Here is an 18,675-nt window from a genome sequence, read left to right on the forward strand (position 1 = left end):
TAAATATTATATAAATAAAAATGAATCTCGATTTCCCTTGGTCACGCCATCACGCGTGAATGACTGGACCGATTTCACTATTTTTCTTTGTTTTTGTTATTGTCAGAAGGTTCTTATGAAAGAAAAAAAACAAAAAATTGCGCGGAAAATTAGAAAATTTAAGAAAACTTAACGGAAATATTAATTTTATATAACTGTCAATTGTTTGAAATAACTGTCAGCGATTAACAGAATGCGCGCTGCAAATTCATAGTTAAGACGGGACAACGTCTGTCAGGTCAACTAGTATCTATTAAAAATTCGTATGCCTCAACACCGGGGAAATTTTCTGACATTACACATTTTAGGGTAACTTTTTAAGGGCATCTGTGTGACGCTTAAACCCCTGTATGTTCTTTTATCCACTTTCGGACCCTAGTTTCAGTCACATTGGTGTATACTCCTGGTATACGACGCCCGCAGCCGAATCCGAAAGACGATAGGCCGACTAGACGCCCGGAAGAGACTGCGCCTCCTCCACTGTCGCCCTAGAATATAATAATAATAATATCAGCCCTGTATTATATACTTGCCCACTGCTGAGCACGGGCCTCCTTTACTACTGAGAGGGATTAGGCCGTAGTCCACCACGCTGGCCTAGTGCGGATTGGTAGACTTCACACACCTTCGAAATTCCTATAGAGAACTTCTCAGATGTGCAGGTTTCCTCACGATGTTTTCCTTCACCGTTAAAGCGAACGATAAATTCACAAAGAATACACACATGATTTTAGAAAAGTCAGAGGTGTGTGCCCTTGGGATTTGAACCTGTGGACATTTGTCTCGACAGTCCGTTCCAAAACCAACTAGGCTATCACCGCTATTGTTAAATTTAACAAGATAATATTTACAACTCACACTCATCGAAGGGGTAGGCAGAGGTGTAATTGGTGCACCCACTTTCCTTCGTGTGTATTCCGTCCCATGATCGGAGGCGAGCCTATCGGCATCAAGCAAATTCGAAACTCCGGGTTTATACCGAATAGATAAACCCAATATCATTTTGCCCGACCTGGGATCGAATCCAAGACCTCAGTACAGCAGTCGTCCAATGATACAACTACGCCACAAAGGTAGTCGCAAGTATATAGTCACACATAGTACAGATGTAATGTGTTGAATAAAATATAAATAATATTCTTAACAATCAATGCGTAGGACTATGATGATACCTCTCTATCATTTCTACCATTTTCAGCTAAAAAAAACAGCTTTAAACCATGTTTGCTTATTTTCTCCTTACTGCTAAACATCTCAACTGACCTGACAAGCATCAACCCCTTCTCCTCCCGCGCAGAACATTCTAGAAGTAAGCGTATGGTTATACCATAAATTATTAACTTTTTGGCACTCTCTTATTGGTATAATTGGTAGCTCGACTTGTTGAAGTATATCGTTGTAATCTCCCTGAAATAATGAACAACAAAGGAGTCATTATTCTATGTTCTCATAAAGTCATTTCAAAATTGTGTTACTAAATGAAACCACATACTTATCTTGAAAATAACAATAAGTTGCTCCAACCGTAGATTTAAAATAAAAAAGTGAGTTTCGAACAAAATAAATATTAATAAAAAGTATTTTTAATTCCACACGCCTTGATGCTACTAAGAGAAATTGTCGCAGCGGAAACATCACATTTTCAGTCAGAAATACCTTCACATACTCGCCATATTTGCACATAACTAGAAGTAAAAAAAAATCTATAAATTGAAACCGGATTCATGGCTGATTTTTGTCACAATGTTAGCATAGGTAAAGACGAGTATGTGATTTCATTTATTAAGGCATTCTAAATGACCCTGTATAAAATTATTACAAAAATCTTACCTTTTCAAACCCATAACCCCATCCAGAAACATAAACTTTACTTCCAAAACTTTCATTGCTAATTTCAATAGATCTAACAAATTCACTAAAATGTAGACTTCTGAACAATAATAATTGAATATCATAATCAAATGTGTGTTCTTCTTTATATTTAGGGTGTATTAAATGCTTTTTGATTATAATTTTTGGACCTCTGAGCCTATATTTACTCCCAACACGGATGAATGTTGCATCTGTGCTGAAAAAATAGAGTCGTTTATGGCAATTTGCGATATTTTTGACAAAACATTATATCTGTCCTTTCTAAAATCTTTAACTTAAAAAAATAAATATTTTTAAAAAATCCAAATCGGTTCATAAATTACCGAGATCTGAGATAGCAAACTTAAAAATACACGACGAATTGATAACCTTATCCTTTTTCAAGTCGGTTAACAAAATGCTTGTAGAATTTGACCATCACAAAAAAAAAACCTATTAAGTTTATTCACGTTGAGGCTGCAAAGAAGTAGTCTCTATGTTTATTCAGAGAATAGTCATTGACTTATCTATGTCACAAATGTCATTTAAATCAGTTAAACAGTTTCTTTTACTTCTTACAAACATCTAACGTACCTTCGTATGTATTAAACAGTAAAATTTCATATCCAAGCTTTGACAAACGATTCTCACCCACAATGCGCAGATGTTAAAGCCCATTTTTGATGCACAAGTACAGCGCCACAAATGTCACCATAGTTCGCTTGGTAAGGAGCTTTTCTAATGCTGATGCCATGACCACCCAGAATCCTGATGTTAAAAAAAAACAGCATAATGGTTTAAGTCAAAAAATTACTAGGAGAAGACTGTATACAATAGCCAGTGTAACTACTGGACATAATTTATTTATTTATTTATTTAAATATAAGACACACCAACGATTTATCACAGAAAAATACAAATGAAGGATCCACAATATAAGGTACTTATTCTAGGTGACAAATCTTTACAGGTGTATACAACACTATTGGCTAAATATTTTTTTGTATAACAGAAAATTGAAATCAAATATAAATTATCATTTATAAAATAAATGCAAACTTAAAATCTTTTAAAAATACAAAATTATAACTTAGTATAATTAAATTAACATATTAAATTTAACACAGGTACAAAATAAACTAGAATTACAATTGAAATAAATAATTATATCTTAAGAATGTAATATTAAAAAAAAAAAAATAAGCTTTGGAATCTTAAATAATCATAGAAGAATTATAAAAGAATAAATTAATAGATATTATCACTATTACTGTTCAAGATTTCATAGCACCTCCTGCGAAATTGGCAAACACTATTTATAGTAAAGATATCGATTTCACCAAGGGGGTTCATCTCGTTATAGGACTTTGCTAGTCTATTTAGGGGGGCATATTTGCCTAAATTGGTTCTACTGCGAGGTAAGGAAAAAGTTTGGGATAAGGGGAATCTTGGTAAGGTACGAGGAACGGAAAATTTTAATCGCGACAACAATTCGGACGATATCATGTCTCCATGTATCAGTTTGTATAAAGTTATAACATCGGCCGCTTTACGCCTGACTTCCAAAGAATCTATCTTAAAGTGTGACAGCCTCACTGGGTATTCTGCTCGGTACGGACAGGTGCGATCTTTGAAAGCCAAAAAACGAGTAAAGTTTCGTTGAACGCGTTCGACTCTAATAACATGTTTATTATATGTTGGATTCCATATGGGGGAGGCGTATTCCAAGTTACTCCGCACTAATGAATTATATAGAACTATTAAGGTGTTAGGATTTTTAAAATCTTTGCCAACCCGTTTTAAGAAACCCAACAATCGCCAAGATGTTTTTATAATTTGGTCCATATGTAAATTAAAGTTTAACTTTGAATCTACAACAACTCCAAGATCACGCATTGCTGTAGTTTTATTTAATGCAATTCCGTTTATTAAATAAGTAGAATTTATAATATTTCTGTTTCTAGTTAGCCTAAGATGTGCGCATTTCTCAGCATTTAAAATCATTTTATTATTAATGCACCAATCTTGAATGGAGTCCAAATCTGACTGAAGTAGTGTGACATCGCTTTGGGACCGTATATGTCTGTATAGTTTCAAGTCGTCTGCAAAAATTGAATAATTACTATATTTTATGGAATGCGCTATATCATTTATGAAAACTAGAAACAGAATAGGACCCAGGTGAGAGCCTTGGGGTACGCCTGACGTGGCAGTAAATGAGAATGAACGATAGCCGAGAGCCGTAACACACTGAGATCGATTCTCTAAATAGGAACCCAACCAATGCAGTAAAGATCCGTGAATGCCATAACATTTTAGTTTAGACAATAATAACTTATGGTTAACTTTGTCAAACGCGGAACTAAAGTCGGTATAAATTGAGTCAACTTGCGTTTTAGCATCCATACATTCTATAATGTCCGTTGTATATGTTAGAAGATTACTTACAGTTGATTTCCGAGTAGTAAAACCGTGTTGGTAATTGGATATAATATTTTTGAAGTAATTCGTGATAACTGGACACACAATCCGTTCAAAGACTTTCGAAAACAAACTGAGAATAGACACTGGTCGATAATTTCTGATATTACTTTTATCTTGCTTTTGTATATGGGTACAACATTTGCAGATTTCCACATCGACGGAAAAGTCGAAGATTGAATGGATTTCTCAAATATAATTTTTAATGGCATTGTTAAGTATTTCCAAGTCATTTTGATAAACAGTGGTGGTATTCCATCGGGTCCAGGACCCTTACTTACATCAAGTGATTTCAAAATCTTACCAATGCTACGTTCATTTATGCGTATGTGACCAAGTGAGAACTGGGGAAATCTATCACCTAGGTCAGTTATATTTGAGATATCGGTAGGAGTGTATACTGAGGAAAAATGAGTTGCAAATAAGTTACAGATTTCATCTCCAGATTCTGCCGAACGACCATCAAGATACATTTTACCAGGAAAAATCGAAGATCCCCCCTCGAAGTTGCTTTATGTAGGACCATATTTTTTTCGGGTTGCTACGGATTGATTGCTCTACTTCACTTAAATGGTTAGAATAACAAGATCTTATCAACGAGTCAATTCTTTTGTTACATAGTAGCAATTCAAGTTTATCTCTAGAGTTGCTGTAGATCTTGAACTTTTTACGAATTTTATCCCTTTCCTTTATTAAACAAATAAGATTTCGAGTGAACCAAGAAGGGTATTTGAAATTTCGTGGCTTTGTTTTAGGGACTGTCGCTTCGATAATAGAATGAAGTATGGAGTAAAATTTTGAAACAGCAATATTAACGTCGCCGACAGATGATAACTCTGAATACCAATCCACAACGCTCAATTTATTGTTAACAAGAGAGTAATCTGCTTTTCTAAAATTATGTGTTGCAAACTGTTTTGAAACAGCGTATGACGGTTCTTTTGTTGTAACTTCTATGTTTAAAGGAGGATGATGGACATCAATTTTGCTAAGATAATTTGTGCTCTTGATAACTGAGACACCATCGAAATTACTGAATACTAGGTCTAGGACACGGTTATTGTGATTTTTGATACTATTTAATTGTGATAGACTATTGAGTGACATGAAATCAACCAAAGAGTAACCTAATTTGCAGTTGTAATTACTGGGTGTTAATTTATGTGTATCATTGTGATCAGATAACCAGTCAATAAAACCAAGGTTAAAATCGCCGAGAATGATAACGTTGCCAGAATAAGATTGCAAAGCTAAACTAATATTATCTAAAAAAGAATTAAGTGCTGCTTCAGTAACAGGAGGTGGTATATAAAGGGCACAAAGTAGGATTTCCGCCGAACGTTGATGAGGATTTTTCACCGAAATCCAAAGATCCTCAAAACAGCTTTCAAAGTGCTGTATTCTACTAGATTTAAGTTTCGAGTTTATGGCGATAACAATTCCTCCACCATTCTTCCCAGAAAGGTAACTTGAGGTTCTATCTCGCCTGTAAACCACGAAAGCATCACCAAACAGTTCATTATCATGAATACTGTCGTCGAGCCAAGTTTCGGTGCCTACGATGATATCATAATTAGAACTCTGAGCGGCCAATCTTAATTCTTTAGTCTTAGTTTTAATTCCTCTAAAATTTTGGTAGTAGATCGTGAATGTATATAATAAATCACAAGGACTTGGGTTATTATATCATATTATATTAATCTGTTTAGAGATTCGTGATTTTTTATCAGTATCGCAGGTGTTTGATCATTTTTCCTTAAATAGATGCGGCCGTTACGAATCCAGATGTATTTGTATTGTTTGTCTTTAGCCATTTGTCTTGTACGTGCATGAAGTGCTTTATTTTGAGGAGATAAGTGTTCCGAAATATAGACGGGTGACTTAGCACCCCCATATCCTAAGTGTCCGGAGTGAAGTTTCTCGGTGGGTTTGGTTTTATTGAATTTACTGACTGCTGATATAATATCATCCCGATGTCTAGTCGTACGTAGTTTGACTACTATAGCACGAGGTCTAGAGCTGGCATCATTGAATTTACGTACACGAGAACAAGACACGACATCCGCGCTGTCCAAGGGCACCGAAACCACTTCAACAAGCTGCTTAAAGACAGAAAATAAGTTTTCGGATTTATTTTCAGGGATCCCGTTAATTTCTAAATTAGTCTCACGTGAGTGCTGTTCTAATAGGTTAAGTCTACCTGATAAGTCATCAACTTTGGTGCATAGGATAGAGTTTTCTTTCTTTAAATTTTTAATCTCATCCTCCGATGCCTTGAGTTGAGATTTCATTTGGTCGTATTCTTGGCTTAGAAACTCAATTCCATGTTTAATATCTTGAAGACAACCTAATTCTTGCTTTATATTAAGAAACTCCTTTGTCAGCACAGATTCAACGAATGTTTTAATAGAATTTTCGATTGAGGACTGTATTTCGGATCTTATAGTGGAAAGAAGAGTGGGATCAAGATGGCAAGAACTATGCGTCTTTGTTGGGAAGTTATTGCATTTTTTGCGTTGTGTTACATTTCCAGAAGAATCCCATACTTCGTTTTCCGTTATGGCACGGTCGGCGCCTTCACTCAGATCCAAGATTTTAGGTTGAATGGGTGTGTTCGTGTTGTCGATCTTCTTCGTTTTATTATTGCAGGCTGGGCAGGACCATTTATCTTTTTTGTCTTTCGACATTAATGCAAAGCTTTGGTGCGAGACATTAACACAATCCAGGTCATACAAGTCTTTACAAAAGGAGCAGATGAAATAATCCATTTTGGTTGTAATTTTGTTTAGACATGCTGCACATTTTTTTGCTTTGGAGCTCATTTTAATAATACTCAATATGCTCTCCGTCAATAATTCAGTCACGAGTTTGTAACGTGTGAATAGGAGTAGTTAGCTAATTTCGTCTCAAGCCCTTTGTAATGTTTGGTCTAAAGGCCACACGCCCCTCTTACCACTCCGCTCAGCAGACCGCCGGTTCGAGACCCGCCGACACGTATCAATAGTATTTTTAATTTATTTATTTTAAATTTAACTGTAAGCGCCCTCCTCTGGTGTTAGGAGTAAGCCTATGTAGCATACCAATTACCTCAGCAGTTATAATAATGATAGATGGCGCACAAGGTCTTCAATGTGAATAATAAATTAATGCATCAAAAAAAAAAAAAAATAAAAAAACCGTCGATAGGATTTCCAGGTTTCGATCCAACGACCAACCGCGCCGTAAGAACAAAAATTAGCGATAGTAACAGCTAGCCAACTGCACAACATTAAACTTGTCGAAATAAGTCCTTAGATCATCCCACAGAGACCAGTTAAAAATTTGAATTTGTAACAGTTTTTGTAACAGATATTGTGTTGTTGTCTTTCACTTATTTTAACAAATTGTCTATTTCTGGCGCGTTTTATTTGTTTTAACACAAACACAGGCAGTGCCCAGTAAGTTTATATCATTACATCACTGTTTCCACTAATTAATGGTAGATTAATGAGTCTTAGGTTCACAAATATTTTAACGTCCACATACACAAAAAGTAATGAATTATTTTTAGAGATAACGTTTCCACACATTTATTGAAGTTTAATATCACAATATTTACACTTTTTACAATTAATACGAGGACAAAGCTTTATTTTTAGAAAAATATATACGGAGCCAATTATCTAACTTAACATCTCATGTCTCAGGATGACGAACGCAGTGGAATACCAAACAATACCTTGTAATTCAAGGTGTTGGATGGTGTTTCTACTGTTTATGGGCAGACGTATCGGTTACCATCAAGAGAACGGTAAGCTCGTCTCATCATTCAAAGCAATTAAGAAAAAAAAAGTTAATGTTTTAAAGCATAATATTTTTATTCGAACAACACAAAGTTTTTCATTATATTTAATGATAAATGAAATGGAGTCCAGTAAGAATCTCGTCTGACGAGAGATAGTTATGCTTCGACAGTTGACAGTTGACACAATTATGCCGGCCCGTTCGACCTAAACATAGAAGCCACAGTAAACAGTAGCTTGAAATTTAAATATTTGCGTTTCAAAATATCATATATTTCGTTACATTTACAAAACGGCAGTACGTAATAATTATAGAAACCTACACTTGCCAAACATGATAAAATAATATCGTATATAGATCTCAAAATGTATAACCAACATTGCTTTACTTTTAAAACATGTTAAGGAAAAATAAGCTATCGAATCGTTCAGATAGTAATACCAGCAAACCGGTTAGCTTCTGACATTCGCTTCTAATGCGGCCGACACTTATCTCTGAATCAAAAATGTTAGAAAACGTACTTGTACCTCAAGGTTTGAATGCTTTGTACCTCTAGATCTAAGTAGGTATATTTTATAATGATTTCTTATGTTGGCGCGAATGTTAGATATTAAAGTATTCTTCGGATGTTATCGCGGTTTCTATATTTTAATTTTCTCCCGACGTTTCGAAGACTGCGTCCTTCGTGGCCACGGGGAGACTGAGGTATTGGTCATTCGCAAAGTCAAAGTTACAATATCTACCTACATTTTACAATTATACAAGTTTTTAAAAATTTGGTATATTTCGCTCGCGGCCTCATTTGTTGAAGCCTATCTAAAAGCTCCAGAAGGTCCTTTTTTGGGATAGAAAGTAACCTTTGTGCTAGTCCGGGATATGATCTATCTATGTGGCAAAATTTATACAAATCCATTTAGCGGATTCTGTGTTTACTTCTAACAAACATCCAAACATCTATACATAATAATCCACATTAATATTATTAGAAATTCGAGACATATACAGTTTAACTTATAAAAAATTCGCAAAGCTATGCTTAGATAAAACATAAATTAACTCGATCAGCTGTAAGTCAAAACCCGCCATCTTGCCTCTTAATAAGGTTTAAACTAGGAAACCGGTGATCTTTTTGACAGCTCTTTAAGCAATCCTTAACCATTTCTTAACGATAAAGCAAGTCTTACTTATTAAGACTGATAAGAATATATGCAAACTCACAATTTATTTCCTGAAATAAAAATATGTTTTCAACAAGCATTAAATCGTTCTAATAGATTTTTTTTTAAAGAGTCAAAAACACTTCTCTCCTTCGATTTGAGAGCCCGTAGTTTCAAAAAGACAGATTAGCCCCCATAAACGGAATAGAGCCCCCTGATCTTATTTATTCAAAAAACCCCAATTATAGTCATTTTGTAATATAACCAATTTGATTTAACATTTCGCTATTTAATTTATGACACCTATTGGAATTTACAACTTGAAACCCGACGTTGAGGTCCATTTCGCAAGTTCCGGCATCAGACCGCCAACAACTCATAAGGTCGAGAGATTGGATCTACGTTATTTATCGTCAAATACAACGACTATTTTTTTATGCAAGGCCAATTGACTCCTCTATCCCTGATGGTTAGAGTATAGTCCAGATTGACAGATGCGAAATGATCATTGATCACCCCTCGTCAGTCGACATAATCATGGCGGTTTTTAACGCGTTAACGCTGGCTCCTATGGCGGGGTTTTGTACAATGGTTGCTATCCAGGATTCGAATTTCCTACCACAAACAAGTATTGTTGTTTGCCGGCACTTTGCCTACAGCTTGGAGCCTTTTATCCTATTCATGGAAAAAATAACGTAAAAAGAACGCTTTACTTAAAAAAAAATTAGATCTGTCGATTACATAAAAGGCATTTGAAAATGAGAATATATTTTTTAAATTTGATTTTTCACCTCAATTACAACTATCAATTTTAATTTACTAATACCTATGTAGCTACAAGGTACCCGTAAACGTTACATTATAGTAATATAGTTATTACTATCACTTTGTTTAAAGGTCAACAAATAATGACACATTATTATTTATCTTAGTTTTATTCCGTAGAAGGCATAAGTATTATCATCAAGTAAATAAACAATGTAATAAAGAAATACCAAGAACGATAATTAAGAAAAAAAATACTTACCCAAAAACAGCGCGTGTTTCAATTAAAACAAACAGAAACAACATCGCTTATCGCCGATCGGAAATAAAAAAACAATTACGTTTTACTGCTTTATTCATATCGTCATTATTGATAATTAACCATGGTTGCACAGCTTACAGTAAAATAGGCATGTCATTGATTATAATAGTACATTTCGATAGAATTTGATAAATATTGTACATAATTTATGTCATGCCTTTTTTAAGTAAAGTGTGGTATAATTTATTCAGAACTGACATTTGTTTCGCCTATGAGTACAATCAGATGCATAAATTCAATATTTTAACACAACTTTACAAAATTAACCAAAATTAAAATGATGCCATCACGTTTTGTTTGAATAGTAATAGACCTTTATTTTCTATTGACCTCAAAATTACAAATATGAATAAGTTACATTTCTCCTAATATATTAAAAAGAGACTAAAATGAAAATCAAAACATTTCAAAATTATGTATTCATACAAAACATCAACTTAACACCAAGCCGGTGACCTCTTGGATCCAAGACCTGACTTTGGCCACCTTGCTGTAGACGCCGTAGGAGCCAGGGGTCGCGCAGCCGTACCCAAAGGAGACCATGCCAAGAAGACGATCATACGCCACCGCTGGACCTCCAGAATCACCCTAGAATTCACATATGATGTAACCATAACGCTAGATGAATTCTAAAAGGTGTTACAAAAACATTTTGCCTGATAATTGGTAATATATTCATCACACTTAGTCCAAACATCGAATAGACAAATTTTAATGATTCACACCAAAGATTATGAGTGTCCTGGATACCAAAAACCTCGCAGTCCACAAACCTACAACAGTATCAAAGGGCGAAAGTATCGCGAATATTATTTATTTATTTATTAAACTTTATATACAGAGTATAAAGACGGATTTAATGTAGAAGGCATTTTCTACCAGCAAACCTTTAGGTGGTGCAAATACTAAAGAATAATATTAACATGATACAAAAAGCTTGAAGACCTGATAAAGATAGCAGGAATTCGGTACATGCAGGCCACTTTGAACAGGTCGGTCTGGAAATCTTGAGGATGGAATTCAGCAAATAGAATAGATGGCGCTGTGCATGTAAACAGTTGGTCCGTATCTAAATAATGATAAATAAGTAATTTGTGCTCCAAAGACAGTAATAAGTGCTTAGTGACCGTGAATAACGTACAAGTAAAGCGTGTAAACGTTATCCAGAATTTATATACTGTATAAATAAAGTAATACGTCAATATAAGTGCTCTGACTATAACCGTCACTAAAAGTGCTAAACCAGCTTGTTTAGAAGAAGACAAACTTTAGAACTGCATAACGATACTATAGTGACAATTTGTGCGTGTAATTAGAAGCTAAAAGTGTCGCAAATAGTAAATGTGTTAATTTATAACCTGTTCGCTAACGAAAGACAACAGTTACAAATTCAAATTTCAAACTGAATTAACTACTGTCTTTGGAAACTAAGCTGTTATATAATTTCGTCACTATTCGAAGAGTGAAATTAGCCCCAACTATTTTGTGACTGTTCTCCTAAGCATTGCATCGCCGGGCCGGAGGTTCGAGACCCGCAGTCCAGGACATTATAAAATTTAAATTTAATATTAAAATTTCACATAATAAATTATTACTACCATCGCATTATAATCAAATACTCCAAATACCGATAGAGGGCATGTAAAATTGCTAAAAAAAAATAAACATAATATAATTTACAAACGCGCTAAAAGCTACTAGCGTCATCTAGCTATCAGTGCTAGCGACTTGTCACCGTGCAACTCAACTGGTATATAGATCTTTGAACTACGAATTATTGCAAACTTGCAATCATGACGAGGATGTGTAGTGGTTGCGCTAACGAGATCTTATCTTCTAAATTTATGCAATGTTCAGTATGTAGCAAGTTGTTTGATCTGGAGTGTTTGCAAATTGCTGACAATAATTTCGACAATTTTGACCGGCTTTTTAAGAGCAAGTGGTTATGTCCAGCTTGTTTAAGTACCCGCCCCAAAGGTGATAATACCTTCACTCCGGTTCGCGGCACGACGTCCAGTCACTCTAATATCTTTATTTCATGTGATAATACTTATGCAAGTGAGAATGTTACTAAGACGCGCGGAAGTAGGGTGAAATCTACAGCTATAAGTCCTGTTCATTATAATTATGAAGAAAACAATAATTTAACGGCAACACTCCTTTCGGAAATCACACAACTGAAGACCGAAATAAATTTTCTTAAGCAACAAAATTCCGATATCACCTTCAAAATAACTGACGTCTCTAATTCTCTACAGCATATCCTTGACGAACATATTTTCCAAATAAAAGAAAAGGATCGACAAATTTCTTCATTAAAAGACTCTGTGGCGCAGTTACAAGAAAGATTGCAGTTATATGAATGTGATAAATTAGACACTGAAAAAGATTTAACTCAGAATAATGATATTAAATTAGGCAAGACTATGAAAGTAAAAACCAAACCGAAAGAAAATATACCGCAACCAACAATGCACTTGCCCGCCGCTACTACTATTATCACCACTCCGTCGATGTGTTGTCTGAATGCTTCCACAGATCTATCAGTAAACGAGTCCAGAAACGTCGGGCATAATGCTACTGCAGATTGTACTGACAATCAAACTGCTGACTGGAAAGAAGTAAGCTATAAACGTAACCGTAACCGTTCATTAAACCTACGACGGGGTACAGCCACTCCTGGCTCCACCAACCTGGAGGCAGCAAGTCGTTCGACCTATCTGCATTTGTTTTATGTCAAAGTGGGGACCACAGAGGAACAAGTACTTAACCACTTGACAACTATATGTGATACTGATGCGTATGTTGTACAGGCACTTAAGGCACGAGGGAACTACGCGTCTTTCAAATTAGAAGTCCCTGCTGAATTATCAAAGCAAGTCATGTCTGTGGAAAACTGGGCGGAAGGTATATGCATAAAACTCTGGAAGAATTTTCGTCCAAAAAAGTCCCTAAAGGAAACAAAAAAATAACCAAAACTTTAAAATGTTATTATCAGAACGTGAGAGGGCTACGATCCAAAACTGCTGTAGTTAACAAAAATATGATTCTAATAGATGCGGATATTATAGCCCTCACTGAAACGTTTCTGACCTCCTCGGTATATAATGGGGAGTTGTTTTCCAGAGAATACACAGTACTTAGGAAAGACAGAGAAGGTGACGTGGGTTGGGGCGGCGTATTGTTGGCTGTGAAGGAACCGTACTCAGCGACAATGATCTCAGATATACCAGAGCTGACAAATGATAAAGAACTAATTAGCGCAATCATTTCTTGGAAGAATGTCAAATTCCTATGCTGTGTTGTCTATTTGCCACCTAGCTATAGCGAGGAACAATTCTTAAGTGTTCTATCATGTCTCGAAAATATTGTATGTAAATATTCATCTCTTGAATTTGTTATATGTGGTGATTTTAACTTATATTCATTTAGTGCCAGTGTAAGAGCCCAGTTAAATTGTTTTATGGAATTTTGCAATTGTACTCAATATAATAGCATAGTAAACGAACATGGTGGTATACTGGATCTGGTTTTGAGTGGACTCGGTGGAGATTGTGTGAGTGTGTCGACTTCTGACGATGTGCTGGTGCCCCCCGATAAGTATCACCCCCCGCTTTCCGTTGCAATAAAATTACTCCGTGGTGGTGCCAATCCACCGCCCCTAATAACTGCCCCGAAACGTAATTCAATGTCGTCGCCAAATTGGAATTTTCGCAAAGGGGATATGAATTTACTATATGCATCATTAAAGGATACTGATTGGACTGATATATATAAAGAACCTGACATTGACTTGGCTATCGCTATCTTTTATACAAAACTTAATGTAAATATAAATAAATTTGTCCCCTTAAAAAAGTATTACTTAGGAAAACGCCCATATACATATCCATCTTGGTACACGCAAGAAATTATTAACAATATTCACAATAAATATTATCATCATTTAAAATATAAGACCGAAGGAAAAGTTTATAATAGAGAATTATTTAAATACTATAGAACGCATGTAAAATTTTTAATTAAATCTGCATATGACTTGCATATCAGAACCTTAGAACGTGATATTACGAGCGACCCAACAAAATTCTGGCAGTATGTCAAAAGCAAACGGAACACAAAATACACATTTGATGAATATGAATATAACAATGAAAAAGTAATGGGGCAGCAGGCTACAAATGCCTTTGCAAGCTACTTCAGTTCGGTTTTTCATGAGGGTAAACCGCAGCTGGACGTTCTGCTAGCCCAACGAGACAGTGATAGAGATCAAGCGGGTAGTGCTGCTAGAGTAGCCATCAAGAGTATTAGTTCGTCAGAGCTTCGACTTGCAATTCGCCGCCTAAAACCTAACTCTGCCGCTGGTCCTGATGAGATTCCGCCTTTCCTAGTGAAGGACTGTTTTTCGATCTTGGAAGAGCCGCTATTATACCTCTACAACCTTTCTCTTAAGACATCGACTTATCCGAAGCAATGGAAAATATCCAGGGTAACGCCTGTCCCTAAAGACAGTGCGACCAAAAATATTACCACGTATAGACCTATAGCGGTGCTCTCTGTATTTGGTAAGTTATTTGAGAGTATTATTGATCACAGCATAAGACAGCAAATCGCTGTCTGGGTTGTTGACGAGCAGCACGGTTTTAGGGCGAAACGGTCGACGGCAACGAACCATATTAACTTTATTGATTACGCGACCATTGAGATGGATGCCGGTAGACAGGTGGACTCCGCGTATTTCGATTTTAGTAAAGCGTTCGACATTGTGGATAACGATATCCTTCTTTGTAAAATGGCGTCTTTGGGCTTCACACCAAAGTTACTCCTTTTTATTGCATCTTATCTACAGGATCGAATGCAATACGTACGTCTGAATGGATGTGAGTCAGATTCTTACTATACAAGATCAGGCGTTAGTCAAGGTAGTTCTTTAGGGCCGACTTTATTCATAATTATGATCAATGATCTGTTGAAGGTAGTCAATACTGCACACTGCCTTCTTTTTGCAGATGATTTAAAATTGTTTGTTGGCGTAAATAGATCTGAAGACTGCATAGCCTTGCAAAATGATATAGATGCTGTTTTTAATTGGAGTGTGGAAAATCGGCTAAATTTTAATATAGCTAAATGTAAAACCATATCATTTTCTCGAAAGCGCGAACCATTGCAATTTGGCTATCACATTGGTGGTAAATTAATAGATCGAGTTGACCAAATTAAAGATTTGGGAGTAATATTAGATTCTCGGTTGTCCTTCCAACAACATATTTTGACCACCTGTGAAGGGGCCAACAAAATTCTAGGCTTTGTAATGAGGGTTTGTTCTACTTTTAAAGGCTCCAGAGCAGTAATAACGCTATACAAAGCCTATGTCCGTAGTAGACTTGAATACAACGCTATAGTGTGGAACCCGTACCAAAGCATGTATATCTTGTTAATTGAGCGAATTCAGAGAAAATTCGCTCGATATTTATTCAAACGGGTGTATGGATATTACCCATATTTATACCCTTCTATGTATGTCACGGGTATGGTAGGGTTGAACACTTTGGAGTACAGACGCAACCTTTTGCTCTTGATACACTATTATCATCTTTTTATCAACAAAGTAGACAACCCTACAGCCCTTGAGCGGATTGGAATTGCGTGCACACCGGCTCGGTTTTTGGTTAGTGATGAGAGAGTGGAGGGCCCGCGTAGGCGCAGGAATCTGTTTGCATTGCCGCGGGGAGTGCGCACACGTCGCGCCGCGTCAGCACCTACCGCCCGGGCGGTCGTACTTCTCAATGCCGTGCACGCTCATCACACAGATCTGGATATATTTTATAACAAACCTTGTCATGTTTACAATAGTATTAAGTTATATTTAGAAACGCTTCAAAATGTTCCTTAGTAAATTAAGTGTTGGAAATAATTTTAGTTATTTTGTTATTTGTTCGAATTTTATTTTATTGTTATCGCTGTCATAATATTGTTAGATTTAGAGTTAGATTATATTGTTAGATGTAAGTGTTTTGGCTAAGTGCTGTAAACTTTCATTGAATTATAATAAATAAATAAATAAATAAATAAATAAAGGACTTCGTTTGGCTAATGATGATTACATATTAGTATATGTAGCTAATAACTCTTAAGTTTACATCAAAAAGATCAATAATTCTTCGTAGTCATACTCTTGATAGAGTGGTCGTGATCATGTGGCTGATGGCGTGATACGTCGCCATATTCCTCGATGTTTAGCGGGATCGTGGTCATGTGGCCGATTAAAAAGCTGTCGTTTTCGCGATGCGTCGCCATAGTCCTCGGTGTTTGGCGGAGTGGAAGAATTATTAATCAATAATAGACCGCAATAAACATGTGCTTACCTGACACGCATCCTTCTTTCCTTCAGAGTAGCCCGCGCAGAACATTCTCGGAGTGAGGCTGCCTCTGAAGTAAGGGAACGGCACGTTCTGGCAATGCTGTTTGGATATTATCGGGACTCTTACTGCTCGGAGGACGTTGGAGTATGGACCCTGTGGGAAAGTTCAGAAGAATGAATTTGCGGTGATAAATACTAATTTCTAAGTCAACTTGGGTTACCAAATTCGCTATATTACTCTATATGAAAATATAGTTTTTTTTTTTAAATATAACCCCAAATTTTAACCCAATATACACCTAACGAATTGATCCTAAACATTTAAATTTGTTAGATCATAGATTAGTAGAATTATATGTAATTTCTAAGTCAACTTGGGTTACCAAATTCGCTATATTACTCTATATAAAAATATAGTTTTTTTTTTAAATATAACCCCAAATTTTAACCCAATATACACCTAACGAATTGATTCTAAACATTTAACAGTACGAATCAAGGATATCCTTTAAAACCCACCACAACCAAAACCCATAAACTCTTAATAGTGATTATGAAAAACACATCACCAGTGACAGAAATGATTTCAAAAACTCATCGCAAAATCTTGCCACTTACATTTTCCTCAGTATTCCCCCAACCAGTAACAGTAATGACTTTCCCAATCACCATATCCTCAATATGCGCCACCTTGATAGGCTGGACATTATCATCAAACTTGAGCGGTTCAGCCAGCTCCAGGAGTTGGAAGTCGTAGTCGAACGGATGCTCCTTGTTCTTCACTGACCACAGCGGGTGGACGTGGCCCTTCTTCACCATAACCTTCTTGCCTTGATTTAGATATTTGGAGCCTACTCGGATGTAGGGTTTCTTGCTGGGAATTGGTAAATGATGCATTTAAAGTTAAAGGTGGGAATCCCAGTTGATCTTATTATAAAAGGAATAAAGGTTGTAATTGTGGACACGTCAAGGAATTGTACATATTATATTAACGATCTTTAAAAAGGTATAAGATGTCCATCCAACCTTATTTTCTTTAATTGAATATAGCATCATTTTATTAAAATCCTTTTAATTGTTTATCAATAATTATTGGCTTTTATTGTGAGTATGGATTAAATAGTTAAATAGTTTTTTATATACACCAGACTTTATCACATATTATACTGTCAACAAAATATAGAAAATAACAACAAAAAGAACAAAGAAAAATTGCGTATCATATCTATCTATATAAAAATTATGTTGTTAAAAAAACGCACGCACCCACAATGTCCAGCAGTGACCACCCACAACTTATCAATGATAGCGCCTCCGCAATTGGAACCATAAGCAGCATGGTACGGGTACAAGTTGATATCCACCTCAATTCCACCAACAATTTTGTCATCACCGTAATTGGATTCGTAATCATACTGCCTTTTGGCGTCTTCTCTGTCTTTGCCGTAATCAAAATTGTCTATGTCCGGCATATCTGTAGGCTCGTCATAGTGTTCGATATCTAATCTGTAGAGGTCTTCTCTTTTACTTTGGCTTGGATATCGGCTTCTTTTTGGCGCGTCTATTGGGTTTTTGGGACGCGATACCGTTATTGGTATGAGTATCAAGTCGTATTCTGTGTGGAATTAATTTAAATTAAATAAAAAAATGTTAAATGTAAAATGTAGGTAGTTGTAACTATCACTTGCGGATGACTAACAATTCAGTCCCCCCGTGACTACGAAGGCTGTCTTTGAAACGTCGGAAGAAAATTATAACATAGAGAAACCGCGATAAAATCCGTAGAAAAGTTTTATATCATCGTCTATCATTTTCAAAAAAAGTAAGAAATCATTTTAAAACACTGGCCATAAAAATAAAAAAACAAACCCACTTTCGAACTGAGCCGGTATGACGTAACACATCAAGGCAATCCC

General features: G+C 35.8%; 2 protein-coding genes across 2 annotated transcripts; both read right to left on the reverse strand.

Annotated features, from left to right (window-relative positions):
* Positions 1–217: 217 nt before the first annotated feature.
* On the reverse strand, positions 218–10,397 carry LOC119189604 (trypsin-7-like). Its single transcript, XM_037439786.1, has 5 exons — positions 10,339–10,397; positions 2,542–2,658; positions 1,870–2,107; positions 1,303–1,446; positions 218–527 (listed from the first exon to the last, which is right to left on the reverse strand). Exons 1-5 carry the CDS (start codon positions 10,380–10,382, stop codon positions 378–380), a joined length of 693 nt encoding a protein of 230 aa, XP_037295683.1. The 5' UTR covers positions 10,383–10,397; the 3' UTR covers positions 218–377.
* A 16-nt stretch (positions 10,398–10,413) lies between these two features.
* LOC115450074 (trypsin 5G1-like) lies at positions 10,414–18,282 on the reverse strand (the record flags this gene model as incomplete). Its single annotated transcript, XM_037438558.1, has 4 exons — positions 10,414–10,986; positions 16,764–16,913; positions 17,378–17,633; positions 18,026–18,282. Coding segments are annotated over 4 exons (819 nt in total), but the record flags the coding sequence as incomplete, so codon positions are not given.
* Between the last annotated feature and the right edge of the window lie 393 nt (positions 18,283–18,675).

Source organism: Manduca sexta, chromosome 3 (genome assembly GCF_014839805.1).
Source record: "Manduca sexta isolate Smith_Timp_Sample1 chromosome 3, JHU_Msex_v1.0, whole genome shotgun sequence".
NCBI classification, from domain to species: Eukaryota; Metazoa; Arthropoda; class Insecta; order Lepidoptera; family Sphingidae; genus Manduca; species Manduca sexta.

Excerpts from the sequence above, each read along its gene's own strand:
- LOC119189604 (XM_037439786.1), bottom strand. The coding sequence starts at position 10,382 with ATGTTGTTTCTGTTTGTTTTAATTGAAACACGCGCTGTTTTTGG. Across the intron at positions 1,447-1,869 it reads GGGGTTATGGGTTTGAAAAG|GGAGATTACAACGATATACT; the intron begins GTAAGATTTTTG and ends TCATTATTTCAG. Across the intron at positions 528-1,302 it reads AAGGGGTTGATGCTTGTCAG|GGCGACAGTGGAGGAGGCGC; the intron begins GTCAGTTGAGAT and ends ATTATATTCTAG.